This window comes from Typopeltis vanoorti, chromosome 18, assembly GCF_054136105.1.
Source record: "Typopeltis vanoorti isolate ZY-2024b chromosome 18, IOZ_Tvanoo_1.0, whole genome shotgun sequence".
Taxonomy (NCBI): domain Eukaryota; kingdom Metazoa; phylum Arthropoda; class Arachnida; order Uropygi; family Thelyphonidae; genus Typopeltis; species Typopeltis vanoorti.
The window spans coordinates 17,812,743-17,837,206 of record NC_143566.1 but is presented as its reverse complement, the minus strand read 5'-3'; the positions used below and the strand labels follow the sequence as shown (position 1 = coordinate 17,837,206).

Genomic DNA, 24,464 nt, shown 5'->3' with positions numbered 1-24,464 from the left:
ATCAGGAAACAAACATGCATGAAACATTTTACTGTATTATGTAATGCATTGAACACCATCATTAATTTTTGAATTTGAGATATCAGTAACATTGTGTTGAACATAATGCTGATTCATCCTATTAGTGTAACCCAGAAGAAGTCATCTGAATATTTGGATGTCAAAGTGCTGTGCTGATAAATGTGTACATGCCCATTAGATTTATACTGTCTCTGTTACTCTTTCTAGATGAATTTTAATAACATTTATAAAACATTCATAAAAATATAAGACACTTATAAAAATTCATCAGAGGATTTAATTTTTGTTTAAATTATAGTAATCTGCATTGGCAGAATTACGCAAAACATTTTAAAACTATAAAAGGCAGTTATTTCGCTCTGGTTGGATGGAATTTATTTATTTTGTAACAGAATTAGAAAAATTTATTATTGGTTCAGGACACGAGTATACAGAGGATTTGAAATTGGAATTGATCACCATTTACTTTTGAGCAGGATAAAATTGAAAATTATACTCAAAAGAAAATTGCCTAAGAAAGTTTTAAAATGAATCAAAGTTCATCAGCTTTCAGAGGTGAACTGTAGACTCAATTACACAAACATTATTCAGAAAAAGTGAGTTTGAAAACAAGAACCAAACCTTGGAGATTTTATATCAGACCCTGAAGAAAAAATATTCATTGATTCACACAGAGCTTTGGAGAGCGAGGCATGTGGTGAGGTTGTTTGGAAGGAGAAAAATCAAAATTTCATGGTGTACTCAGAAAGTTAAAGTGGCAGGAAAACAAACAACAAAACTTATTGAAAGTTCGAAGGTAAGTCAGCTTGTGGTCTGAGAGAATATATAGAAAAATGTAAGAAAGTGAGGCACTATTTAAAATTAGGTAAACAAAAGTCATGGAAAGACTTTGGTAAGAACCAAAAATATCAGGAAGATGGTAAAATATTTTGGAGGCTGTTGAAAATGCACAGAAATTTAGGAAAGAATATTGTAAAAGAAATCAAAGAAAATAAAAGTGACATGAAAACTGAAGATAAATCTATTCTAGATGTCTGAGGAGTGATTATTTCGAAAGATTTCTAAATGAAAGAAGTATTGACAGAATGGTGCTGAAAAATAAATAAACATTTAACAGGAATATATATATATATATATATATATATATATATATATATATATATATATATATCAATGATTAAAGTAGAAGAAACATCAAAAACCTGAAATGCAGAAAAGCAGTGTTAGGGTAGATGATATTCAACCATAAATGCTCATGTGTGGAGGTATAAAAGTTTCAGTAGCTACATTGCATAATTCAAAAGGCCAAATTCGAGATGATTGGAGTAGAGCTCTACTAGCTATAAAAAGGGAATTAAAACAATGTGAGAAGTACAGAGGAATTTCTGCAGTAAGATTTATGCAAGCATACTTTTGAAAAAGTTGTCAGGATCAGATTTTCACTTTAAGATAGTTTAGAAATCATGGGAATATAACAAGGATTTGTATTTAAGTTTTGTAGATCTGGAAAAGTCACATGACAATGTGCCAAGAAAAAAGCTGTTCAAAAAGCTAATCTTATATAGTGTAAATGGGACATTATATTGGGCAATACATAGTCTATATTTGAGTTGTGATTCAGCAGTTAGAATTGAAAGGGGTACAGAATGATAGTTTGATGCCAAATCAGGTATTAGACATGATACGTAATATAGCTCTAGCTTTAATTGCTATAATACTGAATTGCATGTCCATGCTTGAATGATTACTGAATGTGCTATTTGATGATTATCTTAAACCATCTCCTTATTTATTGCTTCACAGAAATCTGTGAAATTTGCATTAAAATCTGAGAACTGCGTTGAGATCTTTGTAGAAAAAATCTCAGTTAATTTATAGCAATTCAACTTTAAATCCACAGTTTAATAATAGAAGCAAACTGACATTCCTTATCTCACTGAAAATTTCAGAGTGCTTGAGGTGTATATCATCTTTTTCCTTGCAGAAAATTCTATACTTTTGCAATGGTTTTTAAATAAATATACACAGAGCTTGATAAATATGCTCACCCACTTACCTGTCATGAGTACATTTTTCTGGCTGGCAAGCAGCCACCAAATGAACAAAATATATTTATTTTATTCATGTATAGAGCGGCTCAGGTGTCATTGTAATTCATAATGATATTTTACATTATAAACTGAACACTAAGTGAAGAAAAAAATATTTATTAAACTCACTAATATTTTGCTGGTTTTCTGATCAGCATCATCAGAGCACAGTTACAGTTGTGATAGGTACACATCACTAAAACTATGTAATTGAGGAAAACAATGTAAATTGTAACTGACAACAGAACTTGTGTCCTTACTTGATGTCCTCTGTGGGTTGAATAACCACAAAGATAATTTAGAGATGTCATGCTGTTAGGTCTTAAAATGATAGTCTCCCAGATCTTTCACAATGCAACCATATTTGTTGAAGATAGGAGAGTGTTTCATAGCTGATGCTGATTCTAAAAATAGTGTCTCAGACCTATAACAACTTCTATGTAATATAGATGTTAACCTCCATCTGATCTTATGTAAAAAAATATCCAGAGTATGGTCTGCCAATCCCTCCTGCTTCCTGCAATACAGATGATTGCAGATGTAATTTTTATGTTCAAGGTAGATGTTAACTGATCTACTGCAAGCACAAGGAACTTTATACACACTGGGATGTTCAAGAGGATGCAGTTTATCTTTAGGTGAATGTATGAAGGTAGCTAGCTGAATGAAAAGTTTGATTTTTCAAATCTCTTCCCTTATATCCAACACTTCTGTTTCTTTTCTTATATCTGCTTTATTTTGTCTTGCAGTCTGATAGCATGGCTCTCCATTCTACGTTCAGTTTTGCTTTTATGTTCTGTCTAGTATTTGATTATTGGCCATGTCTCTGATCTATATGTAATATTTGTGATGACACATTGGTTGAAAAGTTTGGTTCTATTTTCAATGTTTATTTTACTACACAGCAATTTTTTGTTTTCCAAAAGCTGTCCAGCCTAGCTGAATTAAGTTATTTTTTTTTTTTTTTTTCAGAGATACTTCTTGTTAATAGTGTAAAAGTTCTTCCAAGGTATCTTCATAGTAGCTTCTACTACTATACGTTTTTTTTCCTTTTTTTTTTTTTTAAATCTTTGATATCCTGTCTGTTTTCATTTTCTTCTTATTTTTTTGTCTGTTGTGAGATTGTTTTGTACTTTCTTATTTTATGTTATTTGAAGTTTCTTGGGCAATTTAATCTGCTATTTTGATCTTTAATGTTTTTTCTAATTGCTTTTATTTATTTCCTTCTCCAATTCCTTCTTGGTCTTCTTTTCTCTAAGAGATTTTTAGTTTTCTTTGAGAGGTTTTTTTATTTTTATCTTTTGCAATCTTATGTACACTTTCTTTAATGGCTGGATTAAGAGTTTCCTGTAGATTTCTATTTGCAGATTTCTGTTTTCATTCATGTTGTTTCTTTTTACTTTTTGATATAATTTTTTGTTGACTTCTAATTTATCATTATTTATCTTTATATATTTTGTTTTATTCTGTGATCACTTCCTGTGCCTGTATGATTGATGAATGAAATATCTTTAAATATTCTTGCATGAGATGATAAAATATACTCTGTTTCACTTTTTGCTCATTTGGATTTATCCATGAACACTTTTAATTTGGTCTTTTCTTATAAAATGTGTTCATAGCATTCATCTCGTTCCTCATCATATAGTTTAACATCATATTTCCTCTTTTATTTCATTTTTATTATTTCTTAGTTATCCATTCTAAATTCAATTTCCTGCTCTTCTTTATAAATAGTTCTTTCCTTTTGCTTTATATCATCAAAATACTTTATTTGTTTATTCACCCCTTTCTTCCTTGTCTCTTTAGAGTTGGGGGGGCCTGGTTAAATCCTTCTAATAAGGGATTAGGTGTATGTGTATATATATTATGACTGTAAATCTATGTATGTTCACGGGACCAGTTTGCCCTGTTCTGAGGGACAAAAAACTTGAGTTTCTGGGTGAAAAAAACAACAACCTCTACCTCCATATGAGACCCAGAAAAGGTTTCTCGTATCATAGATGGGAATCGAACCCAAGTCTTTCTGACCAGAGGGCTTCATCTATACTGACTTAGCTATGGGGGCATCAAAATACCTTAACCAACATAATGACAACCTTAGAAAACATTCAGCACCTTCCAGATAACAGAACCAGATGAGTCTTTATCCTTTCCATGTTTATTAAGTTAGCTGTTTGGTTGAATATAAGTATTACTTTTCAGCTAAAAAGGCATTAGATATGAATTTCACTATGGATATGGATGTTTGTGAATATTTTTAAGTGGTAAATAAATTTTATTGGGTTTTAGAGCGCCTGAAGCGCTCAAAAATGTTCCACATTTGGTTCATAGAGCAGCATTTCCCAGGTTAATTTAATCCTTATCCTGTTTGTAGCTAAGGATACTAATGCACAACCTTTTATGGCTGGGATTCACATAAAAATAAAATAAAACCCAAAAATAAAATAAACTCAATAATAAATTCAGTTTAATCCTTTATTGAAGTGTTAGCAAACAAAGTTTGCGCCTGAAAGTATCTTCAGGACTGGGGTAAGGTGGTAGAGCACCGGCAACTCGTTGCAAAGGTGAAGCAAGCTAACATAACTCCTATCTCAGTATCTCCCATAATGCAAAACAAATCTCCTTGCAGATATGTATAATGTTATGCATTAAGGGAAGGGCTACTACCCAGACTAGTTGTAACTTTTATTGAGGTCTCTTCAGTGGGAGCCAGGCCCAAGTGGAGATACCAGGCAGAAGCATTAGCAAGGTCATCTCCACATATAGGAGTTGCCAAACGGTGTGCCACCTTTTTATTAAATTACTCTGGATTTAGAGAAAGATGTTGAAAGTTTATTTTTCACTTGGTCCGAATATAATAAATTTAGTTTAATCCTTTATTCGAGTGTGTGCAAACAAAGTTTGTGCCTGAAAGTATCTTCAGGACTGGGGTAAGGTGGTACAGCACTGGGCCACTTGTTGCAAAGGTGGAGCAAGCTAACATAACTCCTATCTCAGTATCTTTCATAATGCAAAACAAGTCTCCTTGCGGATATGTATAATGTTATGCATTAAGGGAAGGGCCACTACCCAGACTAGTTTAGACTTTTATTGAGGTCTCTTCAGTGGGAGCCAGGCCCAAGTGGAGATACCAGGCAGAAGCATTAGCAAGGTCATCTCCACCTATAGGAGTTGCCAAATGGTGTGCCACCTTTTTATTAAATTACTCTGGATTTAGAGAAAGATGTTGAAAGTTTGGCAACTCCTATAGGTGGAGATGACCTTGCTAATGCTTCTGCCTGGTGTCTCCCCTTGGGCCTGGCTCCCACTGAAGAGACCTCAATAAGGGTCGAAACTAGTCTGGTAGTGGCCCTTCCCTTAATGCATAACATTATACATATCTGCAAGGAGATGTGTTTTGCATTATGGGAGATACTGAGATAGGAGTTATGTTAGCTTGCTCCACCTTTGCAACGAGTTGCCTGGTGTTGTACACCTTACCCCAGTCCTGAAGGTACTTTCAGGCGCAAACTTTGTTTGCTCACACTTGGATAAAGGATTAAACTAAATTTATTATAGTCAAACCATGTGAAAAATAAATTTTCAATTCAAAATAAACCCAAATACAAAGAAACCTAAAGGCTGTGGGTTCGAGTCCTGCCATGGGCATGGATGTTTGTGAAAATACTAGTGGTGATGATGGGTGGTAGATGGCGTTGGTGTAAATGATGATGGTAGTTGCGATTCATTGTTGTTGGCGGATGGTGGAGACAGAGTTTTGGACTCCCTGGAGGTTTTATGTAATAATAATAGATGGATATATCCATTTTGTTTAGATGAAAGATTGAGCAGTGGAGAACAGTAGACTGATGGAGTGGAGTGCACTTCTGTTAAGTCCAACTCCTTGGAGGTGCTACATAATAATAATTTTCTCAGAGCATTTTTCACTCTTTTTAACATTACATTTGTATTTTTGTTGTAATTTTGTGCAAAGAAAGGTATGGTAATACTTGCCCATTCCATTACATCTATACAGATCTGGAAATGTTATGCAAGCTCTCCCTTTTCTACTCTGATTGCACTTCTCAGCAGTTATTATACATTTGCTCTTCTTTAATAGGAATCAGCCTGTCTGCTCTAAGATCATATAAGCACCAGATCTTGTAGACTCCTAGTTATTCATCAAAACATAAGTCATCTTATGTCAGACAGAGAAAGAACTAGTTTTCAAATTTTTTATATATCAATTTTCCTTTTTTGCTTCTGTCAGATATTACTATGCATGCTGAGACATTTCACATGTGTTATTGTCCTGATGGTATATCAACATTATCTCTGTGTAGTATCCTATTAAGTTTTTATATCCTTTAAGAAGTATCTGCGTGTGTATTAGAAATCCAGTTTGTTTGTGTTTTTGTTCTTGTAACAGTGTTACGGCTTTATATTTTTCTAATGATGCCAATTTTTTTGTCCAGTAGTTATATGGTGTTGTGTCTTACTTTCTACTCGTATATCTATTCTTTAGTCTTTGGGTCAAATCCCCGTTAAACTCTCATTCGGGTATCACGTGGTATCTGTGGGGGACAAAGGAATTGCCTCGAGATCGAGCCAATACCAGAGTATCAGATTGTCTGAGATCAATCCCTCATAAAACACTAAGAAATTTTATTTTGCTGTGCCACTTAGCGCTTTTAGATTAAACAATACAGTGGTGCCTTGGTTAACAACAGCCTCAGATAATGACATACTTGGTTAACGACGACGAGTGGCTGTAAGAAAAAAATGTTCTTGGTTAACGACACAGGCTTTGATTAACGACTCTCGATTATGTGAACCTCTATCCGATCTAAAAAACCGGAATTTTCTGGTCACACTCAACCACACGCGGGAAGACATTGTCGAATAGAGAACAGCCACGTGGCATAGCTATGAAGCTCAGATATGTTTGACCCATCATAGCCAGCTGTTTACGTTTTCCGTTTATTGTTTCTTTTCTTGTAGTTTACTGTGCTTTATTTTAAAATTTGTGGTTATAATTGCGTTTTATGATGAAAATGAGTATTTAAGCATTTATTTTTTATGTGTTGGTTCATATAGACAATAAATCGGCGAGTGTGTGTGTCACTGTTCGTTCACTATCAAAAGGCAAAATCAAATCTCATCTGTATAATAATCATTGAATCTATAAGCTGCTAATCAGTGTATGTTACGGTAAGTGCTGTATCTAATATCGTCACCTTACAAGCAAAATGCACTAAGTCAAAAATTGCAGGTTTCGAATTTAACTATTAACCTTTTATTTCAAAAAGGTTTTTTTTTTTTAACTTTTACTTTTATTTTCAGGTGACGATATGTTCTTTGTATCCCTTGTCTTAGTGTTGTACAATTTGTAATAATACTGTATTTTGCGTATCTTTTTTTTTTTTTTTTATAGAATGAATTTTTTTACCGTGTGACAGAATGGGCCCGAAAAAGAAAGCTAGTGAGGGGAAGAAAGAAATAATAGCAAACATATACTATACTGTATAATAAAGAAATGTTATTTACCATATTTTTATGACATTTTAAATGAGTTTTATCTGCATTTTTAATATGTACTATGGTTGTGGGGAGGAGCCGGAACAAATTAATCGATTTTCAATTAAATCTTATGGGGAATCGTGCCTTGGATAACAATGGTTTTGGTTAATGATGGTAATCCTGGAACGGATTACCGTCATTAACCAAAGCACCACTGTATTATTAATCAAGAGGTGATCCCAAGATAGTACTTAAGTGATACCTTGTAATTTCGCAGACGTGGCCAAAATCTATTCTTATTCTAGTCTCCTGCCTAGGTTCGTAGTACTTTTTTTATAAGTGGTGCATCAGATTCCAGAAATCGCAGATAATCTTATTTGGGTACAAAAGCAAGGTTTATTAGATATCATAAATATGTACATACAATACATTAAGCTTAATTCCCACCTTAAGGGAGTTCCTGACAGTCAGGATAGAATTAGAACATTACAATAATATAAGTATACTCAAACTGATTAAACTGTAAATCTCTGAAGTAAGATTTCTTAACTTTTCCCTTAAATACCTTAATCACGCATGATTATCACAATAACTCTCTAATCTCTTTAGTAGTTCAATCAAACCACACAAGATAGCATTTATATCTTTTACAATCTCCCTTCATTGAAAGCAATTCCTTACTTAAAAATATTCTTAACCTCCTAGAACATATTATGTAACTCTATCACAATAGGAGACAATAAGAATTTTAGGTAACCCTCTTTAGATTACTGCAGTTCGGTCCTAATTAATATCATTAATGTTCCTTCCTCTGGTTTTTACAACGTGGCACAAATCTTTCATTCACATTCAGCGAAATACAAATAAAGTCTACTTATCTATCCTTGGTTCTGCGTCACATCAAAGGTCTACCGGAATCTGCCTCTCCCTAGACGAAATGTCCATGTGCTCCAATATGGCTTTCTGTGGACGGCCGGGCATGCTCTTTCTTCGGGGATACGACCTTCTAGTTCCGGCGATGCCTCTATCGAAACCCTCCGGAGTGGAGGCGCTGCCGCCCTCCACCCGCTCACGACATTGCGAGATGAACACCAGGAGATCCAGGAACAAAAAAGCCTTTTTTCAGGGGTGCTAGACCCTTATATTTTCACCTTTCTTTCTCGCTGATTCTTGCATTCCACAATGTCCACTCAACACACTCACATGGGCTCGCGTCATGGCGTCCAGCTTTCTTCGCTATATCCCATGTGCGCTGACGGCATGCGATTGCTTGGGGTGAACCACTCCTTCGCGTTGCTGCTCCGTGACCTTTAGGCTCCCCCCCCATCTTGAACTTGTACTAACATTCTATATCTCTTAGTACACAATGCTGTATTAAATTTGCTACAGGTCTACACTTCCATTATTATTTAACTAATTTGTGATTAGTACAAAATGCATACTTATTTGTTTTCTCAATGTATGAAATATTGGATATATTTACAATGCATTATTTTAATACTCAGAGGCAAGCATGGTATAATGTTTCTTATTGTGTGTTCGCTCTGTTATACAATGGTAAGATGAAATATTTTATGTTCCAACTTATCAGGGTATAACAGTGGGCAGATATGAATTGTTCCTCATCACGTTAGATGATTTTTTATTATGAAAACCAGATCTAGCTTCCACTTCACAAAGGGTCTGCATACACTAGTTAGATCAATTATAATAAATTTTAATAGCTGACTCACACTCATGACAGGTTGTAAACCTATGTATCATGATTGAGCTTTATTATTAATTTTATTTATTTATTTTTTTAAATTTATATTTTTGATAGGTAGGGCAACAGTCTCTATCCTTAATTTCAACTACTAGTTGAGTGTGTGGTTTTCATGCACAATGATTAGAAGTTTCAAGATAGTTCAGATTTTAAATGTTTTAAAGTTATCCTAGCTTCACTGAAAGATAGCAAAGAAATCAAATAACATTGTGAACATCATTACTACCAAACAAAATGTAGTCCTGTCTCATCTTTTGCAAGAAAGATCTTGCTTCACTTTCCTTTACTGTTGACAATACCCTCCAAACAGGGAATTTGTATCAGGAAAGCCCAGAGGCTACACTTATAGCCTCTCCTGGTACAAAGACATCTCAACCATAGCTATTTTAGTCTTTAAGAAACTTGATATTCTCTGCTCAAAAAACACTACTTCTCACATGTAAAACTCCTAATACTGTATAAATCTCGAAATCTTCACAAACTTGGAATATTGCTCTCAGACATTTGGGGTAGTGCACCCTTCCTCAAACCTCCCTAAGGTTATTTGATATTGTCCAGAAAGGGCCGATCTAATTGATTATTCTCTCTCTCTCTTTTACAGATTCACTTCACTCACTCTATCTCACAGATGATCTGTTTCTATCTTACTGTTTGTCTGTTTCCATGGACACTGTGTTGCTGAACTGGTTACTATCATACTTCTAAAATGTTAAAAGCATTCACTGCTGGTGAACATTCATTTACTGTTAACTTCCAATGTGCACAACCAACTTCTCTTCTTCCTTGTTCATTTCATCTATCTTGTTTTGAGCATCCTCTCTCACTCTATCTTTCCCCAAGGACTACAACCTTCAGCTCTTTTCTCACACATTTCTGAAGACCTATAGATGTAATGTTTTGTATGTGGATTTGATTTTAATATATATATATATATATATACAGGGTGTTCGGGATAAATTTGACAGTTTCGTAAGGAAAAAGAAAATCTTCTTTGTATCTATTAAATTTAATGAATTGACAAAAAAACATTACAGGCAGAGTTAATTACAATACTATCAACAAGATTTACTCAAAATAACCACCATTAGCATCGATCACAGCTTCAATTCTGCTTCGGAACCTCGAACAAGCTGATGCTACAGTCTCCCTGGGAAGGGCCGCAAAAACTGTTTTAATTTTATCCATTAACTGGGCTTTTGTATTACTGGAAGTGCGATTGGTGTCTTTTTCAACTGCACCCCATACAAAATAATCCATGGGGTTAAGGTCTGGGGAGTTTGGAGGCCAAACATTTGGACTGGTGAAGTTGTAGAAATTTTCAGACAACCATTTTTGACTTTTCCCAGAGGTGTGGCAAGGGGCCGAATCCTGCTGCCATACATACGGCCTACCATTGGCTACCCTTGTTATCCAGGGCTTGACTACAGTTAGCAACTCCACGAACAAAGCCCGAATTCCAATGCCAGGGTTCTTCAACACCTGTTCCTGCAGATTTGCGAGGAATTCTGCTGTACGAACGCAATCAGATCGTCTGCTAGGGATCTTTCTTCTTGCTACATCCTCGTAGTCACCATTGCAAGTCTCTAGTTCATGCCTGATTGTTTTTACTGTATTCAGGGAGCATTGGGCAGCAGTCGTAATATCCTTATTTTGATGGCGGGCACGAATCATCATGATACAAGTTATTCTCTTCCATGATTCAGGTGGGTTCCAGCTATCCATCCTTTCTGACATCTTGTATATGAATGAAGAAGGGTCCAAACTTTTAAATGAAGAGAAGTGTGTGTTAATACATGTAACTTACGGAAAAATATAATTAATTATAAATATGTCAAATTTATCCCGAACACCCTGTATATATATATCTGTAGAATCAACAAGTGATAACTGATGATCTGGTATTCCTAATCCTAACTGGAATTGTTGACTGAAATAGTGTGATGAGTTCTGCATTTTTTTAAGTTGTTGCATTGCAAAAAAATATAAAAAAATACTTGCATGTGGCAAAGATTGACTAACTTAGAGACCTATTTAAGAGGCCTAAGAGAAAAATTCTTCTGTTCAGCAACTACAATTGGATCTGTGGCAGTCTTCTCTCTCTCTCTAGCATTTTGGAAGAAAACACAATAATACACATGCAACTATAATGAAAAAAGGGATCTTAATTTTGATTTTCTGTGTTTCTTTCTCTCTTGGTCAAATAATATGATGAGAACAAAAGCAAATGAGTTTCTTTTTCCTCCTGTGAAACCACTACTGTCCTGCTTTTTCAATGTGTTAATGGGCTGAAAAAAGAACCATTTCTAGAGCAGGATTCCTTGATCATTTAACTGGTTTCCAATCGGTGGTATTAATGCACTTGAGGTTTACGATGTTTCTTGGGTGAATTGTCATTTATGTACATTATTAGTAATATAAAACATAATATATTATTAGTAATATAAGTGATATTCATGACAGTATTATTTTCTGGAGATTTTGTTTCTTTCTGATATTCTTTATTTTAAATGAGTCATATTTTGGTATTATTACTTAAAAATAAAAAAAATTTCTGTTACAGGTTTTCAGACAACCAAAGGAGAACTTGTCCGTTCTATGATGTTTCCTAAACCTGTTGATTTCAAATTTAATAGGCATGTTCATAAATTTATTGGATGTTTAGCAGCACTGGCTAGTGTTGGTTTCATATACACTGTTGTTATAAAGGTCAGTATATAGGATTCAAAAATGTTTTTTAAGACTAAATCTGTATTTGTGAGATACATTAGAATATATGTGGGATACATTACAATCCTAGGATTGTAAGATTGTCTTAAAACAAGCACACTACCACACACAAAAAATTAGATTCTGTTAAAACAATAAATAATTTCGGATGCTTAAATGAGAATTTCACTTCACTAATGATGTATTCCACAAAAACATTTACAGTGAAGCAGGGCTTTACCAAATAATGTGTTCATGCAGTTTCTTTATGTAGCAGAAGAGGTATTACTATGGCAAATTTGTTCTCTCTTTCTTTGATACATCACATAAAATAGACTGGAAATGAGTTCAAATGCCAGTTTGGCATTTAAAAAAAAAAAAAAAAACTTTGAGGAGGAGACTTTCAATGCACTTTTAAGACATACTTTCAATAAAGACAGGATGGAATTTCATCTTCTCTTACATCATCATTTCAATCAACGAGTCACTTCCTGCCCTTGAAATGTTGCCAAAACACAACAAAGAAAGATCTTACTTTAACTTCTTTATTTTGGATAATATTCCATTCTCTATAAAATATATACATGAAAATACAAGGTAAAAGTATTATTTATTAAATATGCTGCCATATATTTCAGTCTGAAATTAGCAGACCATTGTCAGTGACTTAAAAAAAAGTTGTTACAGTTTAGAATACAAACAATTGATTTATGCAAAATGGAATGAGCTGTGTGATGCTAACTCACCAATAGTGCAATGCTTTAACTGAAGAAAAGATTAATCATAACGCATCATGCAAATTATGGAAACAACTACCGTGTTAAAGTAAAACTTCAGTTTAATATAAACCAAAATGGCATGACATGCTGAAGTTACTGACCAACCATTATAGCTATTGGCCTGACCCCTGGTGAAAAAAAAACCTTACTACATCAAAGCCAGTTATTATTGGGTTACATTAGGTTACAAAATTAAATTAAGCTAGAGAGCAACATGTTTACAAAAAGGAAAAAAATTAATAAATAAAGATAAAAAAAATTATTACTTACAGACGTATACATATAAATTACAGCCAATCGGTATATGGATAGTGGCCAATAAAAGCTGAAAATGGTTTCAGGTCCTAAAGTCAGGGTTTGCTGGAAAGTAAGTGGGCTGAATGTGTGCCATCCAAATTCTTGGGATTTTTATGCCACCATTATTGTTAAGATTGGGGTGGTTAATCAAAATTTCACAGGCTTCTTTAAATTTCTGTTCATACCAGGTTTTTGTATGATATAATGAGCAAGCATTATATCATACAAAACACCCTACACCAAATTGACTTTACCTGTCAATTTGGTGTAGGGTGTTAACAGTGTGATCTGAAAGACCTGCTTCACCAAAATTGTTATATTTAATGTGTCATTTGTGTTCTTTTTTTATGGATAGCGATTGTACGTCCAGTTTCCCCAATATAAGGTAAGTTACAGTGCGATAGATTCCAGAATGTACCAATGGAGAGAGAGGATCCTTAGAGGAATTGAATATGTTTTTTAAATTTAAAGGTGGTTTAAAAGTGGCATTAAGATTATAATGGTGTAGAATTCTATTAATTTTTTTTGTGATAACCTTTTAATATATGGGAGGCTAAGGAATGTGTTTAAAGTTTGGTGACCATGTGGCCAGATAACAAAAACAGCATCAACATATCTAAGATGAACTGCAAGTTTTAGAGTAAAGGAATCAAGAGCATGTTGCTGAAAAGCTTCCATATAAGAGTTAGCAATTGAGGGGGGGGGGGATAGAGATGAGCCCATGGTCATACCTTCTTTTTGTAGGAAGAATTTATTTTGCCACAGTAACCAGAACGTAGTATGTGTACAAAGAGAGCCGTAATGTCGTGCAGAAATTTGTTCTGTAGGAGAAGAATTGTGTCATTGATTGGGACATTTGTGAAAAGGGCAGAAATGTCAAAACTGATAAATCATCTTTGCCAAGTGTTATGTTTTTAACTTTGTTTATAAAGTGTTGTGTGTTCTTTATATAGGAGGGGGAATGACCTACCAACTCCTTGAGTGTTGACGCTAATTTCTTGGCTAGGTGATAATTGGTAAGCATGAAGGAAAGGTTAATCATAACAGTATAAAAATGAATTGTGTGTATGTTATATATCAAACTTTCCCATATTTTTGATAAGGATAGGCAGTCATTCCGATTCAAGTAAGAGCAGTGAAGTATTGCTTCAGCACTCTCCTTAAATAAATGTTCGGTACAGATGTCGGTACGGATTTGTACCGACATCTATGTGGAAGCAGTATTTCAGACCAAAGAATATTGCGGTCTGTCTCTATTCCATGTTGAGCTAATCCAGATTTATTGGATTTTTTTGTGGAAAATATATGACCGATGTTCTTGTTTTCTTTTTTCCTATTTAGCGTGCAGTTTGTCCAAAGTAGAAAAGATTGCTGTCACATGGAACTTGGTATGCACTTGGAAGAGACATAGGGGGAGCATTTATCTTTAGAAAAGGGGAAATACATTGAGAGTTTATTATTAGCAGTAAAAGTCACTACTAAATCATATTTCTTCAGAATTCTTAAAATCGGTTCTGAAATGCCAGAGATGTATGGGATTGGAACTTGACGTATTGAATCCTTGTTGTTTGGATAGGTTTGTAGGAGTCAAACAAATGTTTTGTAGTTAAGAACTCTCAAATATCGAACAAATATGAAATTAATTGGCTTTTCAGAAAGGACTACACAATATCTGCTTGACTCCTACAAACCTAACCCAAGCGAACTAGGGGTCTTCTATGGAAGTTGTGTAAGAGTGTGTGGACCAGAATTTTAACATGAGTGGAATGGAATGCCAGAATTAGTTGTGAGTGCCCTAACAGTGAATATGTTTAAATATAGATATGATAGGTTTTATTGTATATAAAAGTTAGTTTCGGTCTCCCATGATAAGTCTCTGGATTCCATGGAGATTAGATACTGTATAATGATAATAAAAATTTAATGTACAATATATTAAAATGTATAAAATCTAACATTTATACATGATGAAAAAGCCTTCATGATTTTTCCATCTGTCATTTGTACTCTTATTAAACTATGAAACAGAATGGGAAGTTGTTTTTTTCTTTTACAGTATGATGATAGAACTTACTACAAATAAAGCACCTCAGAACATTTAATTGAATCAGCACAATGGAAAATTTGGAAGTGGTGTAAAACAATGAAAACGAATTTGCCATGCTTCTAAAATGAACAGTGCCCATTCAACTTCATGGTTTAATGAGAGCACAAATGACCGGAAAAACAAGATGAGACAGAAAACCACTTCATTGTTTTATCTTGTCCCATTAGTTATGAATCAAACACTTTCATGAGTATTCTCTAAGTCAGTGGTTCTTAACCGGTGTTCCATGAACTGGTTACAACAGTTCCGCCGGTGAAAGATGTCACATGACACAGTTCTGAGTGTAATTGGCTACTCTGAATAAAAATGTCGAGGGAATTATTTCTGTTATAACAGAACAATTAACAATATTGGAAGAAAAGATTTCATGTTACTTTCCTTCCTTAAACTTCCTGTGTGTTTAAGGAAGGAAAGTAACATGATCAGCCATCAAATTCTAATTCCATTTCCCTCCCTAAATCCTCTCAAAATAATGGAAACAGTCATCATTTGTTAAATACCCCAGCAATTAATTTGTAATCATCATTATGTCTTCTGCAACACCCTTATTTCACACAACAGATCTCTTTGCAAACCTTTCAACATGAGCCATGAAAAAATTTAATAAAACTTATATAATTGCTCTTGACATTAACAGAGCTTTGATCAGGCATGTCTCCCTTGTCAAACTTCCATCTTATGGTTTGCCCTTTGCAGCTGAGTTAGTAGTTTCTTTTCTGGCTTCTTCACTATGTGTTTTGGCAGATATTGTCATTTATTTGTATTTCTTTATTAGCTCTGTGGTACTTCACAACTACATTACACTACAAAAGTACATTAATGACTTTCTCTTGTTAACCTCAGTTTTTTTTTTTCTAATAACTTGCTGATGACAATACACTATAGGAAAACCTTGCTTAATGCGAATTCGCCATGCATGATAATCAGTTAGCACGAGTGAGTGAAATGATACTATTTCCCACGTTTAGCGAGTGATTAAAGATGGTGGCAGTAATAGAAAAAGAAGAAAAGTAATTACATTAGAAAAAAAGCTGAAAATCATTAAGAGACATGAAAGTGGTGCTAATAATACAATGATTATGTGAGGCCTGGTAAAGCTGATAACATTATTGAAGAAATCGGCACAAAAAAGAACTTATATTTGATGAACTGGATAATGAAGATGTGAGAAACTTGCTAGATTCCCATTCAGAACAGTTAAGCGAGAATAATGTCTTTTAGCTAGAAGAACAACATCCATATGAAGAAGATAAAGAGTGCAAACAAGAAGAGAATGTTTTACGACTAAAAAGCTAACTGCAAAAGAACTTGAGCTAGTTTTCAATCGCATTGTTTAATGCTGATCTTGATATGGAATGAAGCTTCGAAGTCTCCCAAAATCTTGATAAAGCGATCACCAGCTATTGCAAATTGCATGACAAGATGAAAGCACTATTCAAATATCTTTACTTGATTTTTTTGTAAAAAAGTAGCTCAATCAAACGTTTAGACATTAAATAAAAATGTAAGCAATTCAGTTTTATTAATTTTGATGATTTTATCCTCTAATATAGCTTATAATTTTTTTTTTTTTTTTTTTTTTTTTTTTTTTTTTTTTTTTCAAATTTATGCTAACTGATGGATGAATTATAATTATTCCTAATGATCAAACTGTTATTTTTGACCACAAGAACTACAGGAAAGATTGACTTCTATTTTGATTTATAGGACAGATTATTTTCATACTAAATTATACCAACTAGTTTCGCCAACTATAGCTGTTGGCTTCATCAGGGTAAAAGATATATTGATGTAAGACCATTTAAACACTAAAACTGTTACTCTAAAACTGTAAATGGACCAAATACAATTGCATTTTTACAAAAACAGAACACGTACATCACACGCATAGAGCGTGTATGATCTCACTTGTTGTTATTGTAGAAACATTCTATAATTTGTAGCAAAATTTAATTCTGGCAAGTTTAGATCTAATGAGGGTCTTCCAGATCTCAGGCAGAATTAATCCTTGGTTTCTATTTAGGTTTTGTTTTGAACGAATAACTGTTGTGGATTCTTTATCATTCGGGAGTGGAAATCCTCCTCTAAGTAGGGCATGGAGCGAGCTTTTGTCCCATTCTATGGTATGTGGTGTGAAGAAGTGAAGTGCAAGAATTGACCAGTATTGGTTGGTTTGTGATAGACTGTAAGGCTGATGCATCCATCTGTTTGTTTTTTAATTAAAGTGTCCAGAAATGGTAATTGGTTTTCTTTCTCAAGTGAATTTAATTTTGTGGTGCAAAGAGTTGATCTTGCTTAGAAACTCGAACAGATCCTTTTCAGTGTTTTTCCAAAATAAAAATAATAAATATGTCATCCACATATCTCCACCACACTGCAGGTTTAGGGTCTAGTTGAGATAAAATTTTACTCTCAAATTTCTCCATGTAGAGATTTGCACAAGGTGGTGAAAGAGGGCTTCCTATTGCAAGGCCTGATAATTGTTGATAAATAGTTTTATTCCATTTAAGTATACTCGCTTCTTTACGAAAAACATTTTCAGTCAAAACCTAGTCTGCCGGATAACACAGATATCTTTAATTTTTCTCATCATGTTTTAACAAAACCAGAAGTAAGTATACTTAAAAAAGGTTTCAATTTTGCTATTACCCCTTATCAAATTCCTAAAGTTGACATCATATCCAATATAGAAAAGGCAGTTTCATTGCTACCGGAGTTCATAGCTAATGATCTCAGACTAAAAAGCATTATCATTCTCTCTTCTTCAAAAGCTCCCAACAAAAACATCACTCCTCTAGAGAAAAGAGCTATTTTTGAGTTAAGGAAAAATAAAGAAATCATCATCTTAAAAGCCGATAAAGGTAACTCTACAGTGATCTTAAACACCAATGATTACAAAGAAAAGATAACTAACTTACTGTCTGATACATCTACCTACTGTGTTTTAGATTCAGACCCCAGATCAAAGAATCGCAATGATACCAATGATTTATTACGTAATATGGATAGCTGACAAACAGACTTAAAACTTAGATTGAAGTCTATGCATCCACTAACGCCGAGACTATATGGCTCTCTCAAAGTCCACAAAAATGGAATACCATTATGCCCCATTGTTGATGGAATTAATTCGCCTACTTATTTATTATCAAACACCTTGCAGGTCTCCTTAAGGCACACATCTGCAATTCGGATACTTATATACGTAACTCACAACATTTCGTGGAGAAATTAAGCAACATCTTGATCTCCAATACAGATCTTCTGGAAAGCCTGGATGTTACATCTTTATTCACCAACATTCCAGTAGAGGAAGTAATTGACATTTTAAGAATCCTTTTCCCCCAAGACGTCACTTATCTGTTCCATCATTGTTTAAAATCCAACTTTTTACTATGGAATAAAACTATTTATCAACAATTATCAGGCCTTGCAATGGGAAGCCCTCTTTCCTCACCTTGTGCAGATCTCTTCATGGAGAAATTTGAGAGTAAAATTTTATCTCAACTAGACCCTAAACCTGCAGTGTGGCAGAAATATGTGGATGACATTTTTATTGTTTGAAAAAATACTGAAAAGGATCTGTTCAAGTTTCTAAGCAAGATCAACTCTTTGCATTACAAAATTAAATTCACTTTAGAACTTCAGAAAGAAAACCAATTACCATTTCTGGACACTTTAATTAAGAAACAAACAGATGGATGCAGCAGCCTTACAGTCTATCGCAAACCAATCAATACAGGTCGATTCTTGCACTTCACTTCTTCACACCACATTTCTCAGAAACTTTGCATTGTACACATACTAAAAAATAGAGCCTCTCTCTCATTACAACAGATGATAAAGACCTCAAAAATGAACTATCCCTAATATCAAATAACCTTACAAAGAATGGTTATCCTAGAAAATTGATCCACAAGATACTTTTCTGTGACCCCCCCCCACAAAGACAGCCTGAAGATATACGTTATAATTCCATTATTGTAATTCCGTATACAGGGACAGTTTCCAATAAGGTTGCCAAACTCCTCAAGCCACATGGAATACGATTGACTTTTAAACCTTCAAAGACCATCTGCCAATTCTTAAGATCTCCAAAAGACAGTCATCCTTTTTTATAAATATGCCAGAGTCTGCAACATCCCCTGCTCGTACGGCTTGAACTATATTGGTCAGACTTCTAGATGTTTTGAAATCAGGAAAAAGGAACACATAGGAGACGTAAACAATAATAGAGAAGACAAATCGGGGTTAGCCTTTCATTTCTCTAGGACAGACCATACCATAGAATGGGACAAAAGCTCCATGCCCTACTTAGAGGAGGATTTCTGCTCTCGAATGAAGAAGCCACAACAGTTATTTGTTCAATACAAAATCTAAATAGAAACCAAGGATTAATTCTGCCTGAGATCTGGAAGACCCTCATTAGATCTTTAAACTTGCCAGAATTAAATTTTGCTACAAATTATAGAACGTTCCTACATAACAACAGGTGAGATCATACATGCTCTGTGCATGTGATGTACGCGTTCTTTTTTTGTAAAAATGCAATTGTATTCGGTCCATGTACAGTTTCAGCATTTTAAGTGGTCTTACATCTATATATCTTTTACCCTGACGAAGCCAACAGCTATAGTTGGTGAAACTAGTTGGTATAACTTAGTTTGAAAATAAATCTGACCTATAAACCCAAATAGAAGTCAACCTTTCCTATAATTATTCCTATTCTTTATTGTATTTGCTTAATGTGATTTCGCTTAGCGTGCATCAGTTGATGGATTAATTAATCACGTTAAGCGAGGTTTTCCTGTATTTTCTTTATTTGACAGACCTTGCAGTGCTCAAATGGTGCAGAATTCCAAGAACTTCTTTATCCAAAAACCCTCAGACATTGAGCTCCTTGTATTACTAAGCTAAGATGCTGGTTTGAATCCAACCAAATAGCAGCAGCTGAATAAAAAAAAAAAATTTTTAATTTAAATTTTAAAAAATTTGAAAAAGAATGAAGCCATAATAAATATAAATATTTAAAATTTAAAAATGTATATTTATTATGGCTTCATACCCATCTTCCTGTTTTAATTTTCAGTTAAAAGGCAAAGACTAGTAAATCAGAACTTTTTGCCTAGCATGACCATTGAAGTCAGTAAGTAAATATAAGTGAAACAGGAAATATATTGTACATGATATATAGCTCTGAATAATATATCATGGAAAGCCAATAAAGTTTACTTAGAAACAGTTACTTTCTCCAGTAAAAGTTTTCCAAGTGTTAAGTTATTAACATAGTTGAAAGCTAATGCACTTTATTCATCAAATTCTACAAGTTTTCAAAAGATTTTAAATGAAAATATTATTATTAATTCTGGCAATTAATTCTACAAGTTTTCAAAAGATTTTAAATGAAAATATTATTATTACAGTCAACTCCAAGGAGTCCTTAGACTCATCGAGGAAGGCCCTAAACATCATATCAAGAAAAACTATTCGGCGTTTGCACAGTATCTATCATACTTTGCTTTGAACTCATTTATAGTCATGGCACCCACAACAAACTCTGGCAGATTATTCCACTCATTCAACACTCTCCAAGTAAAAAACTTAGTTCTAACACCACTCCTGCCCATGGATGTCCTCTAGTTCTCCCATCACCAGACCTGTTCTGAAAAATTTTCTTTGAATTAATCTTGTAAAAACCCTTTTCTGGTTTCTGCCTATCAACCAATTTCTGTAACCCACAGAACTTCAACCTGTTCTCGTAAGGTTCATTCCAAAAACCAGCTATCATCTTGGTCACGCACGTCTGGATCCTCTCTACCTCCTCTCCATAAAGAAGAAACCCAGGGCCCAGATCTGGGCACAGTAGTCAAGATGGGGTTTTATCAAAGCTCAATAAAGAGGAACAATAACTTGCTTATCTCTGCTCATCAAAGTATTCTTCAGTAACCAAGTGATCTGATGAGTTGATTTAGCCACTTTTGCTATGTGCCCCCTAAACTTTAAATCCCTATCCACCAACACACCCAAATTTCTGGCTTTGTCAACCTCCTGGAGTACAGTTCCACCAATGTGATATACTGCTGCTAATTTTTTCACCCCAAGATGCATAAACTTACACTTTCACTTTGCTGCATTAAACTGACATCCATTCTCATTAGCACAGACTGCCAATCTATTCAAATCATGTGCATTCATTATTGCTCTACCTAACTTTGCATCATCAGCAAATAAATGAACAGTTCCTCTCAGATCCTTTCCCATAGCAGTGGTCCAAGAACAGAACCCAATGGCACACCACTAGTAACAGGCCTTCTTTTGGACTCCACTCCTGAATAAACGACTCTCTGATATCTCTCCATCAACCACCCTCCTATCCATCCCCATGTGTTGCAGTTTACTGATTAGAATTCCATGTGGTATCTTGTCAAATGCCTTAGCAAAGTCCAGCAGTATCACTGTAAATCCATTACCCTTATCCAGTTCAACTGTCACTGTATGAGCAAGTTACTGAGGCATGATCTACCCTTCACAAAACCATGCTGTCCTCCATACAGTATCCCATTTTCATCTATCCATTCCTGTATTTTGCTCTTGACTAATATCTCCAAAACCTTTACAACCATTTCTGATATACTGATTGTTGGTAATTTGCAACAGCAGTCGTGGAACCACCTTTATGCAATGGAATTATTTTCCCCTCTTTCCACCCCTTGGGACTAACCCAGAGCTGAGACTTAAATGAAACAATATGGTCAAGGGACTGACAATTCCTTTGCCGCTTCACGTAAGACTTGAGCTGGTATACTATCGAATCCCACAGATGTATTTACATTAAGGTTCTGTGGTATACTATTCACACCATTTCATTCACTTCAATTCCTGTATCAGCCGTTCTTTCTCTAGTTCTTGCAATATTACAGCCTGGGTGATATGCTCTTGCAAAGTGTTTGCTTAGTAATTCTACTATTTCATCTGATTCAGTTACCTCCCTGCCATCGGCATTCCTTAGAATCATTTTGCCGTATACATTTTTTCTTTTACTTGCAGCATATCGAAAGAACTGTTTGGGATTCACTTTAGCTTGCATTGCTAATTTACTTTCATAATGTGCTTTAGCTTTTCTTACCACACTAGTTAGCCTTCTGGCCTCTGCTTTGTACTGTTCATTTGCCTGCAAGTCACCTTTCTCCTTAAATTTCATCCACAATTTTTTTTTTTTTTTTTTTTTTTTTGCAGCTCAAGCTTAATGGTGTTATTCATCCATTTAATTCCCACTTGATTTACTCTCCGGACTGTAGGTATGCAGTCAGCCATTACCTCCCTCATACTCTCCTTAATCATTTCCCATGCACTATCAACATCCAGCTCTTGCAGTTTAACATGTTATGGCACTAATCCAAGCAATCTTCTAAGCTCGTCATGCTTACCAGCCCGGTAATTCCACATGTACCCTGTCTTAATTGAAAATTCCACACATTTAGCCACTTTCCAGCTCAAGACCTTATGATCACTCTCAAGAATTGGTGGCAATATGGTCATATTCATAATAGTCAGTTTCTCAGATGCAATAACTAGGTCAAGCACTCTCGAACCCCTAGTATATTCCATTACATGCTGTCTCAGGTAGTTATCCCTTAGTAACTGCATAAAATTCATTTCCTTCCTCCCATTTGTCCTCTCCTCCCTCCAATCAATGTTACCATAGTTGAAATCCCCCTCATAATAATTACCTGTCCTCCACTCATTGAGTCTATTTGCCTATTCATACTGTCTCCATCATCTATTCCATCACTTGGTCTATAGCAGTACCCAACTGTAAATTTTGTTCTGCTGACCTCAATCTCACACCAGATAGCTTCAAGTGTGCTATTTTCACTATCCTGAAATTGAACTTCTATTCTCTTTGGCTGCAGTTCATCAGCTATCATTAATAACACTCCTCCCCCTATATAGTATAATAACAGTTGTATCTATGTTAGTATATAATTATGTCTCAAACATAAAAACTTAAATTTTTTTTATGTCTACAAAAGAAAAACACAGCCTTGAATATACATGCAATTTACTCACATATTACATGCATCTCCTGTTAGTTGCTCTAGTCTAATTTAATTTACTAATCTCTGTTTATATCCATTTAATATTTGTATATCTAAATCATTTAAAATTTGAATTTTTGTATTTCACTAAAATAAGGTGGTTTTTTTTTTTTTTTTCACTTAAGTGGCAAGAGAATTTGGATACATAATTGCTTCTATTTTATTTTCATGATCAGGCCCAACGGAACATACCAGCAGGAAATATTGCTCTTAGAGCATTAGATTTGATAACAATTGTTATTCCTCCAGCACTTCCAGCAGCAATGACAATGGGTATTGTGTATGCACAACAAAGGTTAAAAAAATCTGAAATTTACTGCATATCTCCTCGAGCCATTAACATCAGTGGATGTATTAACTGTGTTTGCTTTGACAAAACTGGAACGCTAACAGAAGAGGGTCTAGACATGTGGGGAGTTGTAGCTGCCAAAGATAGCAAGTGAGTATTATCGCGCGCCTTGTTTAATTATATCTAGTTGCTAGTTATTTGTAGATTTCTTGGTTAACATTATAGACCATTCTCTAATATATTGGGGAAAAATTGTTTTTCCAAAAATATTGTTGCATAGGTCTGTAACCATTTTCTGTATACCTACACATGTACACTGGAAGGTATATAAGCACAAGAAGGTTGTGTGAGTACATAAGCACTCATACAACCTTCCATCCCAACATTACAGCATCCTGTTTGAGACACCTTTTAAGCCCAGTGGCTACAATCCTTGTAAAACAGACAAAATACTGCACGTCCCTATTCCTCTCTTACCTGGTACAACACCAAATCACAAGAAAACTATTCACTATATATATATATATATATATATATATATATATATATATATATATATATATATATATATATATATATATATAGTATATATAAACTAACCTCCTTATCTTGGATACATTTGAAGCTTAACTTATTCATTAATGTAATTTTTGTCACTTTCAAATTGCACATCCAGCTAATAACCTTTATCCTGGAGTGTATGAGGTTGTTTGTGCCTGCAACTTAACAAACTTCTAATAGACATAGAAGATCTTTTAACATCTACCTTTAAGAGCATAAGAACTTGTTCAGGATCATCTCTATGGCAA

The 24,464-nt window shown here is 34.4% G+C and overlaps 1 protein-coding gene across 6 annotated transcripts in view; it reads left to right on the top strand.

Annotated features, from left to right (window-relative positions):
* Positions 1-24,464, top strand: part of LOC150096516 (polyamine-transporting ATPase 13A3-like) — a 751,182-nt gene that overhangs the window by 382,382 nt on the left and 344,336 nt on the right. For all 6 annotated transcript variants that reach the window (XM_090407885.1, XM_090407886.1, XM_090407887.1 and 3 more), the window contains 2 exons: positions 11,939-12,084; positions 23,543-23,805. In XM_090407885.1, the coding sequence (XP_090264011.1) occupies positions 11,939-12,084; positions 23,543-23,805 (409 nt within the window). The remainder of the gene's footprint in view (positions 1-11,938; positions 12,085-23,542; positions 23,806-24,464) is intronic.